Source organism: Priapulus caudatus, unplaced genomic scaffold (genome assembly GCF_000485595.1).
Source record: "Priapulus caudatus unplaced genomic scaffold, Priapulus_caudatus-5.0.1 Scaffold119, whole genome shotgun sequence".
In the NCBI taxonomy this organism is placed as follows: domain Eukaryota; kingdom Metazoa; phylum Priapulida; class Priapulimorpha; order Priapulimorphida; family Priapulidae; genus Priapulus; species Priapulus caudatus.
Window position 1 is genome coordinate 627,825 of NW_014577180.1, and position 13,414 is coordinate 641,238.

General features: G+C 41.9%; 1 protein-coding gene across 1 annotated transcript; it reads right to left on the reverse strand.

Annotated features, from left to right (window-relative positions):
* Nucleotides 1-398: 398 nt before the first annotated feature.
* LOC106805578 (acetylcholine receptor subunit alpha-like 1) lies at nucleotides 399-10,699 on the reverse strand. The gene is made up of 5 exons (XM_014807231.1): nucleotides 10,457-10,699; nucleotides 5,414-5,458; nucleotides 4,824-4,933; nucleotides 3,586-4,531; nucleotides 399-1,435 (listed from the first exon to the last, which is right to left on the reverse strand). Exons 1-5 carry the CDS (start codon nucleotides 10,682-10,684, stop codon nucleotides 1,256-1,258), a joined length of 1,509 nt encoding a protein of 502 aa, XP_014662717.1. The 5' UTR covers nucleotides 10,685-10,699; the 3' UTR covers nucleotides 399-1,255.
* Between the last annotated feature and the right edge of the window lie 2,715 nt (nucleotides 10,700-13,414).

The window sequence follows — 13,414 nt, forward strand, 5'->3', positions numbered from 1 at the left end:
GAGATAGTAAAAATAAATCGACGATCCATAGTTCTAGCATGTTGGATTTTGTTGTTTGTCTGGCTGTAATGTTATATTGTTGAGGGTTTTCCGTGGAGAGGAGCGGCACCACGGAGAATAGTGGAGTGACTAATGGGTGCCACTTTGCGGGTGTTTTTCGAATACTGTGATCAATCTGCGTATTGACGTACAGTATTGTAGGGAGAAAATAAATATAGATATGTAGATATTTTGTTCTGGGAGATTCATAAGCGTGGGTACTCAATGTATCTTTATATTTACGTATATAGTACTAGTAAATAACGATCGGGTTGATGATAACGATAACGTTCTACTTAACAAAACGACAGTATATTGAAGTATCGTATATTAATAATTCTTTAATATCGTAGCATGAATATATTCATACGCCGTGTCATGCATACATACTACGTTAAATTCTAATCGATATTAACCGATGTCTATACATACTTCTTTTTTTTATCAAATACGCAGGAAGTTTTTTTTATCAAATAACGCAGTTTTTTTTTATCAAACACTCTATTTTATCAAATACTGGTAGAGGGTCAGAGAATAGCAACTGTTTGTCGGTTGCAACTACGAATGTTATCTGCATATTATACAGTGTATATATATATATAATTACATCGTATGGCAAACTGACTTATGCAAGCCTGAGTGAGTATAACATGTATCCGATAATTATTTAATGTATTCCGTTTTATTATGCTTAAACATGCTAGAATGTGCTTTCTATGAGCGCTTGTATCAAGTAAAACGCAATAATTCTGCCATAATCCATATTTTAGTCATCAAGCGTGAGCGCTCGGAAGTTTACCAGTCCTAAACGCTTAAGCATCGGGAGAATACTTCATCATCGGAAAACTATATATATATATATATATATATATATATATATATATATATATCGCTATCATGCATGCGTTTCGTTCGCTAAACATATATGACTACTAATGAATATAAACAACCGTGGTAGACGTAGGTATATACTTGAATGAAAACGACTCTCATTATCATTAAGATCATGGTCATCGTCATTATCATCACCCCCACCACCACAAAGAGCCGTCGTCAATACAGAAGTTGACACGACCATAATTCTCCCCTGATCTCGATCTTTACACTTGCTCTTCATCTCACCTTAGTTCCTGCAGACTCTGGCCCAATCACGAATGCAAAGCAAATATACACACGAATTACGCAATGACGGACGATATATGAGCTATCATCGGGGTTATGATTTGTACAGGACATGTAGAAACTGTGATAGTTGCTGATCAATTGGCATCGTCGTGTCGTACAGCGACGGTGCCTGGAAGATGATGCCGCAAGTTCCCGTCAGACAAGCAATGGTGAAAATCCACAGGAACAGTCTATCTAGCACCATGGCAACGTATTTCCAGTCCTCTACTATCTGCAACAAATACACGAAGGAACACGTAAGTTGTCAGACTCAGTACACCGTAGTAATGGCGATTAGAGCGACTCAGACCTCAGTAGAAATAAGCTCGTGTAAGAAACGTCGGTGACTGCTAGAATCGGTGTTTCTGGCTTCATGTATTAAAGTAATTCAAATGAAAGAAATAAGTGTATTAACATCGCTTATGTCAAATAGAGGAGCATTATGCGACACTATATCGCGACCACATATATATATATCAACTATATTTATGATTCAGCGTATGGTCAGTCATGTTGATCACGAATTCTAGTTCTTTCGGTTCGCTTCTCTGCTGAGAATAAAAGGCCGCCAAACTGATTTACCGCCTCTTTCACCTAATCGAGCAGAATATCCGGCAGAACTACAGAAAATCGTATAGGGTAAATCGAACAAGTAACTTTTACAGCTGTCCTGCTTTAGTATCTTCTGCTAATTTGCAAATTGGCTAAAAGACCATGCATGGATGCCAGGACACCACATCAATGATCAAACAACACAGCTATCGTTGTCATAACTGCTATATAATAAGTTCTTCGTCCATTCGCGGTTCTCTCTACTTACATTTAACCAAGGCATGCAACTAAGCATTTATAGTGATTACCTATCGATATCTTGCGGATTTCGGGAGGTAAATGTTTGATATAGGTTCGTTGTACATGCGTATTTCGCAAACAATCAAACGCGACTATGTACAAAAAGGCGTAACGTAATTCGTATTTAATCATTTTTTCTAGTATATGCGACTTTATACTTATAGCTTTATCTTACATTATTTGCATTAGCAACGCACTCGCTATCATCGCCACCTAGCGGGGATTTATCGATAGGATGAGCGTGCAGATATTGCACTCAGTCCATTCGCTGTGGGCCACCGTTGGGCTGGACGTACAAGTTGCCTGAAACTAACAGCTAGCGGGGTGTTGATTGATGCAAATGAATGTATAGTGCGCACTCTCTGCTCTATAAGATGTGTGATATATAACATACACATACACACACGCACCCACGCACGCACGCACGCACGCACGCACACACGCCCACACACACTATATATATATATATATATATATATATGGAACCTATCATTCTAACTATACGAGCATGTCCGTGGATCCTGGTGCATTGTGCTGCACACAAATGTGTAGTGAAGATAAAACATGTGCAGTTGTCTACTGTCCTAGTCCTTACAAGTCGCCAGTTAACATATTGCTTAAATAGTCAATATATTGTGAACATAATACTGCATAAATAGTTACCATATAATGATAATATGAACATGTTGCGCAACTAATCACCAGTGAACATCTTACACAAGTAGTCACAATATAGTGAACATATTGAACAGCTAGTCTCTAATGTAAATATTGCGCAACTACACAGTAGCGTAGATATTATAGTCGAGAACGCTGAGACTGAATGTACACCGAACATGTAATTGAGGCTAAGCCGGTGCTGCCCCCTATAATTACTATCCCAGAATGGTATGCCGGCGATGTACGCAGCAAACGTGCGTGCGTACATGGGGGCGTGTATGTGTGCGCGCATGTGCGCGCGCGAGTGGTCGTTTATGTATGTGTGCGCTCTTTTGGGCGTACGAGTGGGCGTGTGTGTACGTGAACGTGCTCGTACGCGTGTATGCGTGTGTGAGCGTTCGTTTGTGCGTATGCATGTGCATACGGGACTGCGTGCATATGTGTGTTCGGGCAATTGCTTTTGTGTATGTGTGTGTGCATGCGTATGCGTATGTGTATATGTGTGTGTGCGTGCGTTCCATCGTTCGTTCATGCGTGTGTGCTGTGTGCGTGCGTTCCTTCGTTTGTGCGTGCGTGCGTGTGTGCGTGCGTGCGTGCGCGTGTACGGTGGCCCATATGAACAAAACACAAGCACGCAAGCACGCATGTACGCATGTACGCAAACACAAGTACGCAAGCACACAGCAAGTTGCAAAACGGAAATTGGTGGCAGCACTAGCGCCCCCCCCCCACTATCGAGATTTCATTTTGCAACCCCTTCTCCCCTCCCCACCACCAATTTCTGTTTTGCACCTTGCCGTGTGCTTGCGTACATGTGTTCGCGTGCATGCCAACTTGCTGTGTGCTTGCGTACATGCGTATTACACTCACCCCGTTGTCCTCGTCGGCTCGATGCAGCTGTTCGGCTATGTACTGCACCTCGGCCATCGCGCGTTTAAGTTCGTGCGACGTGGCCGCGTATCCGCTATAACTTCCGTTGTCGTCGCTGTCGCCGTCGCTGTAGACGCAGAACACGTGATGTCGTTGCGCCGCGTCGACGCGCGTCTCGTGCAGCGAGCTGCACGGGCTGCTAGCGACGGCAGGCGTCTTGTCCTTGACGAACTGCGGCCGCCGCATGAGCAGCATCCGCGGCAGCACGTGCAAGAAGATGCGGCGCACGCGCGGCGACATGACGTGCGTCGCTGGCGTGCGGTAGTGCACGTTCAGCACGTACACGGTCATGAGCACGGACAGTGAGACGAGGATGAGCACGAAGAGCAGGTACTTGCCGATGAGCGGCATGACGAGCGACGTCGGCGGTATGATGTCGGAGACGAACATGAAGAGCACGGTGACGAGGATCGAGATGCAGAGCGTGATCTTCTCGCCGCAGTCCGACGGTAGGTAGAATACGAGGACGGTGAGACCCGATATCGACACGCACGGAATGATCAGGTTGACGGTGTGGTAGAGCGTCTTGCGTCGCATCTGAATCTCGTAGGTGATGTCCGGGCAGGTGGTGAGCCGGCAGCGGCGCTCGTTGCGCGTCGCCGGCACGCCGAGCACGTCCCACTCCGTGTTCGGATAGAACTCGCTGAGGTCAACACCGATCTCCTTCACGGAGGTGTTCTCGGCCTCGTAGTGGACAACGTCCACCTTGAGTCCGTTGTAGGTCCACGAGCCAAACCGCATGCGACACGACTGGTGGTCGAACGGGAAGTAGCGTACGTCCAGCGTGCACGAGGATTTGAAGACGGAGGGCGGCTCCCAAATGACGAGACCGTCTGGATGAAGAGTAGCTTTTGTCATCACCGTTACCTGGTAGCGACCGTCAGCGCTGCGCAAACACGAATCCACACTTACATACTGATTCGTATAAACGCCAAACTGTGCTTATATTATGCATCGGGTAAATGAGCAACTATGGTTACATAGTAAATCGTACAAACACTAAGCTATACTTATATGCTGAATCGCATAAACACGAAACTATGCTTATGTAGGGAGCATAGAACTCGCGGGTTCACGGAAAAAAACATTTCTGGTAAATAACAGAGCGAGCAAAAACCTAGCTTAAAAAATAAACAAGGCAGTCATTCTTTTTGCATAAGGTTATACATGTGTCCTACTTGTTGAATAGTACGATGTCAGGCAGCCATATATCGCCTGAAGGCACATAGAGGTTGTCCACACCTCCATATTCGTGCGTGTGCCATGACAACCTGTAGTCGTACCATTCCTGTAATATTATAACAATAATTAATAGAATGTCGATTACGTGGGTGGTTTGTGCGAAGTGAGACATCCATGGTTAAAACGGCGTAAAAACAAGTTTTTGTGTTCTCAAGTGCTATCTACAGTCAACGTGTGAATATGTATATAGTTACGAATATGAGTTTTTTCTTAGCCAATATAATTGTATTTCATAAAATGATACGCAGTAACGTATTTAGCGTTGCGTCACAGGGGACATCCACGTATAAATATGCGCTCACAGACATGCAGTCATAAAAACGCTCCCTCTGCTTATTTTGATCTTAATTTCGTTTTGTATATGAGCGGATCATGAACACAAACATTCTGTTGAAATGTTTTAACGAGAGAACGAGTAAGCTCAATGCTTGTAGATGTAATTTTATCACTCGTGAATAGCTGTTAGAACAACATTCTTTTTAACGCACGCGCGAAAACTAAATATTTTATAACGAAAATAACTGACCTGTCGTAACCATACGTTCGTGGTCATTACCTGATGTTTTTCGTCCTAAAAAATAAATGTTGAGAAGACAAGATATATCGTAAAATTCCGTAATGTAGGGCGTTGCCAATACGGCAACACGCAGATACGTGGAACGCTTTCAACAGAAAAATGCTACTCTACCTTTTTACTATATGCACAAAGGCGGTGCCTGGGTAGGCCTACGTTCTGATCTCCTCCTAAACAACAAAGCCAATTACAATTACGCGTTGCACGGACACTGCAAAGATACTTTTATTGACGACGAGATATTTTGCAGAAACACGATAAAACCGAATTCGATAATCTGCTACGAGATTTCGGCTGGCCAAGCGGGTCACACCGCGGTTTGTTGCCGTAGTGACAACATGGTCCGGACGGGCGAGGCACTATATACATGAAGAGAAACAGAAGGACAAACTTCGTCTGGCTACTCCATAAAATGTTCTGTCCTAAAATTATAGCTTAAAATATCTTCATATCCTTTTTTTGCACACTATCATGCAGCATTCTACAATGCAGTGAAGCTACGTTACAGCGAGGCTTTTTTATTTTTACGTTTTCCATTATATATATTAAACGCACTTCTATTCGCTGGTTTAACAATTACGCTTTTTATTGCACTACGATTTCATGCTAACCTAATTTCATGCTATTTCATGATATTGATAGCCTTACCTATGTTAGTTATGTTACGTTAAGTTACCATATGTTGTGTATGTTCATCCTGTTTACACATTTTTCTTGACTGAACATTGTATGATATTATTTCTTTTATTATACGCTAATTTGATTCTATGCTAATTATGTTCGCTTATAAAAACTCGCTTGCTCTTGTAATTTTACTGTATAGGGCTTGAACTATGTTGTGGCATCTATGCATGTTGCAGGCTATACGCCAGCCTAAACACGCACTTAATTAGTATAATCTTATTTTCGTCCACCCAACTAATATATTCTTCACCCTGCCATATTCCCAATATATATATCTGCACACCTTCACTGATTATTACGTTATCCTGCTTAATAATTATGAAAGCCTCAGTTACGTTACGTATCCTTACGATACTATGTGTTTCATTATGTTAACCCTTGCACTCTACACATTCCTCATGTCATGTCATTACACATTCTGAACTTATGACATATACACAGTCTTCATGATAAATTCTGATGAATTGTCTTCATTATACTACTCGTTCATGTTATGATAATTATACTCTCCTATAACAAAATATTTCCCTACCACTGTTTTCATCGAAGTAGAAGTTATAATTTTCATCTACCCCATAAAATGCCTCTCAGCTTACGATATTCTCATAACATTCTTTCCTTGGAACACTCTCATAACGTTAAAGTACGTTAGAATGTCGTGCTAATTCGTAATATCGGCAGGTGTGTAACGATTATTATACGTTTCGTCTCTTTACATAACGTTCTGATTTGTTATGTTAAACCATGCAATATACCGATTTTTTTTCAATTAACAGGTTACAATTACCGTTTTCATTTCAATAGTCTTTCTCACTATGCTTACTTATGTTCTCTCTCATTTTAAAACTTATTATGTTCTACTACTGCATTATTGGTTATAATTTCTTATTCCCTATTTCAGTCGTGAAAGCAACCGAGGCCACGCCGGATCCCCCTACTTGCACATACAAACAAACAGACAAACACACACACACACGCACGCACGCACGCAACATTACACCACCAATGATTGGCGAAGATCTAGAAGATGATTGAAGCAATGACAACTAGTAACTCCTGATTCATACATGTAGCATTGTCGTACCTTTAAAAAAAAATATCCATTTTCAACTTATAAATTGAATTTTATATTGAATTACATCTTCTACATTATTTCTCTTAAGTGTTTTGGAGGATGGTAAAGAGTGTTCCAATCATAAATACGTTGTTATTATTGGAATCCTCATATGCCAACTGAAAACATATGATTAGACACCAAAAAAATCTTCCAATGTCCATTGGTACAAACGTATGACATTTTACGTAGAAAAAGCCTGAAATATGGTGGCCATCTTAGATTTTTGCTATTTTGGAGTATATTGAGTGCTCTAATTTTGTTTCCAATGAATCTTTGATCCCTTTATATGAGTTTAAATAAAATAGAATAAATATTGTATGACATTTGAATGAATAGTTATGGTTAATTGGCAATTATTAAAAAAAAAGAAGATTTTCCGTGATGGCCATTTTGAAATTCAAAATGGCGGCCCTAAATATTAATGGAAAAACTGGCACCCATTTTTTTCTTAATCAGTGAAGTTTCTAGATGTGTTTAGACATGAGTGCCAAGAATCTACCCAAAAAAATGACAAATCTGGAAAATATTACATAAGCCCATAGACTATTGGATTTAGTCTGTGACATTGCGCATGTGCGTTTCTGCAGAGTCAAAAATACCCAGCGAGTGGCGAATTGCCAGCTTGGCGAGCGAATCGCTAACCTTAGATTCGTTAGATTGTTTCGATTTTTGTAGACATGTTATATTAGATAATCAATTGTAATTCCATGATCCAACAACTTATGTCTTATTATACAGGATTTATTCATTACACAATTGTCAAATCGTGTTAAAGGTATGCCATCTATATGCTACTTGTGTAATTAATACATAATTATATGCTGTTTTCTGCATTGGCGGTGGTGTGGTTATATGCAAAACTCAAAGTCCATGTATGGTTTTTCAAAATTTAAGTTGGTTAAAATTTAAGTTTAGGCATACTTCTAGCTTACTGAGATCATTTCGCCAATTTTTAACACCGCTGACACAGAGTATTATTAACACTATTAGTTGAAAGGTTTTGAATTTAAACGCACGATTCCTGATATGAGTCAATGAATGGATCAAAGTCTATCAATGAAACAATTAGAGTATTAATTTTATGGAGCCCACACAGAAAACCAATCTCCATCGCCTCTTCTCGCTTTCTCTTTCTTTCTTTCTCGCTTTCTCCCGCTCTCTCTTTCTATTTATTTCTCTTTTTCTCTTTCTCCCGCTCTCTTTCGCTCTAGCTGCCTCTCTCTCTCGCTCTTTCTCTCTCACTCTCTTTCTCTTTCTTCTTCGTTTTCTCTCTCATCTTTCTCATTCCCTATCTTGTTCATTGCTTTCTCCTACGATATGCGGTGGTCTGTGTGAGTGCGTGTGTATATATATTCGGGTCTCATTATTACACGATTGGAATGCGTAATTTTTTTCCCTCTCGTCAATGTTTCGCGCTAACAACTACAAACAGTTAGGCAGGGCTTCTGGGAATGTTTGACAGCTGCTGGAGATGTATACATATGCGTACACACCCACGCGTGCACGAACGCGCACGCGCGCACCCACTCACACGCACACACACGCACGCGCACTCACAGACACACATGCACACACACACACACGTACACACTTGCGAAGCTCGCAATCATAAGCGATATTCGTTCCGCTGTGCGCATGCGCTGACTGCTTCGACCTTCTCCGCTAGCCTCTATCGCCACGTAGCAACAACACTCTTACGATAACATTAACCAGAACGCTGCTGCCCTGCGGCGATAAGAGATGCGTGTCTGTCTGTCTGTCTGTCCCGCGTGCACGGTAACAGCGACCTCTGCTGACACCGAAGCGGTCAACGTGACAGCGTCTGCGGCATGTGGCAAGCGGCACTCGCTGCTGCTCATATCGTAGCGAGCGTGTCTACGGCAGCAGTATTGACGTTAGACGACCTTAACGTAAAACGCGTGGGCCGCTTTTTTAGTCGGGGCGTTTGTGTTTACAGTGCCCAAATATTTGCAAAACTATGAACGGGACGAGGGAGTGAAGTTGTGGCGATGAAGCAAATCATTCATTACGTGCGTGCGTGTGTGCGTGCCTACGTGCGTGTGTTTGCGTGTGCGTGTGCGGTTATGTGTGTGCTTGCGTGCCAGTGTGCGTGCGCGCGCGCGTGTGTGCGTGCGTGCGTGCGTGCGTGCGTGCGTGCGTATTTATAAAGTAAACGTTTCGGCTACTTCATTCATGCGATATACGTTTATGAGTTAACGCGAGCAGCGAGATAACCGTGTTTGGTGGGGACAATCACAGCTCAGATGCTGGCGATGAAATCTTGCGAGGTGTTGCCACTATGAGACTGTTTTACATGTCACTGATGTAAACAAACATTTGTTCACACTATCCCCTTCCTATAATACATACAAAATACTATGAAAGGTGTTCAGTGGTTTGTTATAAAAGGTAAGATATATTGTAATATTGTAATGTAACAGCTCTGTATATATATAATATATATATTAATTCGAAATATAATGAGAGGAATACTTGTTCGGTTGTGCTGGGAAAATGTCATTATACTGCCCTAATTAATTATTGCATTGCTTTTTTTCTACACATTGTAACATATTAGCAAAGGCTCACCTACATATATTCAAGAGCTATATAATACCTAATAAATAGGTATAATAAATAGGTATTATTAGCTCATGATATATTCATATGAGATTACATTTGCAGTTTTTCACTATATGATACAAAGAGCGTATAAAGAAGGTACGCTTTATACTCTTCTTATACGCTATATATACGCTTCTTTATACGCTCCTGATGATACGGATCATAGACAATATCCTACATTTAAATATATTACACACGGTGCGGTGATTTATAGTATATAATTCTTAAGTTTTTGTTGTTATAAATAATATTAATACTTCCTTACCTAGTATTTGGCATTAAAGCTACGTATCTGTAGTTAATATATGTATATATATATAACTCGACTCCATGAGAGCGAGCAAATACAAAGAGGTAAGCATGGACTAAGCACTGTACAGTAAACATTATATAGTATACATAATTATAGTCCACATGCAGGTCACTGGGCGAAGTCATCAGCATCAAGTGGTAAATTACGAACTTACGGAACGTATTACGGATCTCAAGAAGCTGATGATATAGTCGGTGACTATAATAATATAGAGTTTATTTTGCCAGTACACGTGCGTACGAACGCGCGTACTCACCACGTGTATAAGCTGGGATAGTCGCAGGCCGAGCTTCGCCGTGACCTTGTCGGTCCTGTTCGTCACGGGTCGTATCAGTCGGTTGTATTTACTTAGCAGGTCGTCATACAAACGCTTCGAGTCCGGGTTGCCGTCGCAGGCGGTGTAGTGCAGCAGGACGAGCAGGGACAGCCAGAGGAAAGCTTCACTACAGCGATGCAGCACGGCCCGAGCGTTCACGAGCAACATGGCTGGCCCGTGCGACACTTGGAGCGTAGCGTCGGCATCTGGCGATCGCTTCAAACCAGTAATAAATGAACGTAATGCTTCGTGATACGCGCAGCACGTGGCGGGCGCCGTGGTTGCTACTACCGTATTCCGCCGCAGCGACATCTGCGGTGAAATTAAGCAGACGCAAGGCGCAACGCGTTAGCTGACGTGTGGCAGCGATGATGTTGGCAATCGCTAGTGCTGCACGCGCACGTGCGCGCGCTCGCGTGTAGGTGCGTGCATGGGCGCGCGCTCATATCCTCCTATACAACGCGGGTGTGGGCACCGGGCGCAACAGCGTGCCTACGCATAGGTTAGCGCATATAGGCGCATGAGTGTGCTTGTGCATTTTCACGTACGTTTGCGAACTGAGGGTGTACGTGTGTGCGTGCGTGCATGCGTGTGTGCCGGGATGCGTAGATATGTGTGCTCGGGCATGTGGTTGGGTGTGTGTATCAGAGCGCTGCATGGCGTATATGTGTATATACGTGAGTATGTGTGGGTAGGCGGGTCGTCTATACGCACAAAGGTGTGAGCAGGATGGCTGTAATGGATGGATGGATGGATGGATGGATGGATGGATGGATGGATGGATGGATGGATGGATGGATGGATGGTGGATGGAGAAATGTCGATGAAATAAAAGATTATGTAAATTAAAGCTAGTTTAGACTACTATTTATTGGGCGTGTGGCTACTTATAACAAAACCCGGACTACATGTGACCTGCTGCTAATTTCACGAATTTTAACTAAATTGCGATGATGATCATTAATTAGATTTCATATATTGCTTGGCAACTCGCTGCTAATCGCAATCTTTCTTTATGAGATAATATCAGCATGCGACGCACCCGCGTCCACGTCTCCTCAACGCACGCACGCGCACATGTTCGCGTACGCAACGTTATAGTTCGACAGGAAGCGCACGATAGCGCATCGAAGATGAAATGGCATCCACGATCCACTTTTTTCTTGCCGACACCCGGACTCGTCTGCTAAAGCGTAACACATGCGACAGCGTCGGAATTCGCAGCGAGACGAAGTCACTGCACGCACAGTGGCAGCGGCGCGGGGGCGTGGCAGGTGACACGTGGCATATGTGATATCATGCAGGCTTCCATGCACCAGCCACACGCCATCACAAGCGATGTTGATATCACCCGATGCGACACTGAAAATAACTCTGAACTACTGAAAAAGAATATATGAGAATCCTTACAGTATATATAAATATACCTACTAATACATGTTACTAACCTAAAATATGGTTGGTCGAACTGGAAACAGTATAGCTTTGACAAAGTCGCAAATACTTTTTTATGAGAGGTTCTGTTGAAGGGTTCCAGGGAGGCGCTGAGAAGGATTCCAGGAAAGGTTTTGGTAAAGATTTAGGGCGTATTTCGGAAAGTATTACGGGAAGGAATGTGGGAAGGATTTTTGAGTAGAACTCCTGGAATGATTTCGGGTAGGTAGATTGATAGTGGCACGAGTTACTGTTATAATAAGAGCGGTAATGACCGACAATGAGTTGATTGCAGGAAAACCTGTCCATCAACACTTGTGTGAGTGAACTGTTACTAGTACCAGCCACCTCGACACTACAACACCATAATAATAGAGCAGCACATAATTATGTTAATTATGTTACGTGTTATACGTTATGATATGTTTATGTGTTAAATTGCAAGTTCTCGCAGCAAAATGCATAGATATACCTACTGTGAGCTAGTCCATGTTGTAAAAATCCACTACAACTTATTTGTATTGCTACTTTCACAATATGTCTTCATAAAATCTAATCGAAAAAACTTCTCTAACGAAAGTAGCACCACACGATGTTTCCACAGTGTTTACACATCCGGTACACTGTCGAGCGAACGTTGTGCTACATTAATAGCTCTTTTCTATGATAACACGTGTTATACTTTATTGTTCAATGTTTACTCAGTACAAAATTGGGAAATTTGTTTAAATCATATGTTATCTACATTACTTGTGCAATTAGAAAACGCCGAAAACGCGTCGGACGAAGTTTTGACATGTTCTAGTTCGGAGCACATTTCTGGCTCAATGAGAACATTTCGTGATATTTGAAACTGCAAGTATGCTCACAGTAGGTGTATGTAGGCTTTTTGTTGCGAGGTTTAACCACATTAAAGCTCACGCCTGTCTCGCATTAGGCATGTGCAACACTTCCACTGTGGCGCTAGCCTATAAGGGACGATTATTTGCATACGTTTGCCTATTATGTATAGACAAGCTCGCAACGACAGCCATCTTATGCTTTTGCGTAACACGTTTCAAATTCTGCTTTCCCCCAATCCACTGCTATTAAGATTAATGGAAGTAATCTTTCTATTAACGAAAGAAACTCGAGTTAGAACAACATTTGTATAATAGAATTAATGTTATTTTTATTGTATCAATTAGTAGAATACATTCTTTATAAAGCAATAGGGTCAGCAAATGTACGAAGTAAATCTCGGAACAGATCTTGACAGAGTTTAATGCGGAATAAACTTATTCATATATCCTAGCAGCGAGTTAGCTAATGTATAATAAATGCATTTAATTTAATTTCTAGTTATCTTCATTTCATTCTTTTCACAACAAATGGTTTGAGAATCTAGTATGGCGTTTGTAGTCTGTGGGCTTATGTATAAAAAGCAAAATTTTGGGTAGATTCTTGGCACCCATGTTTAAACAC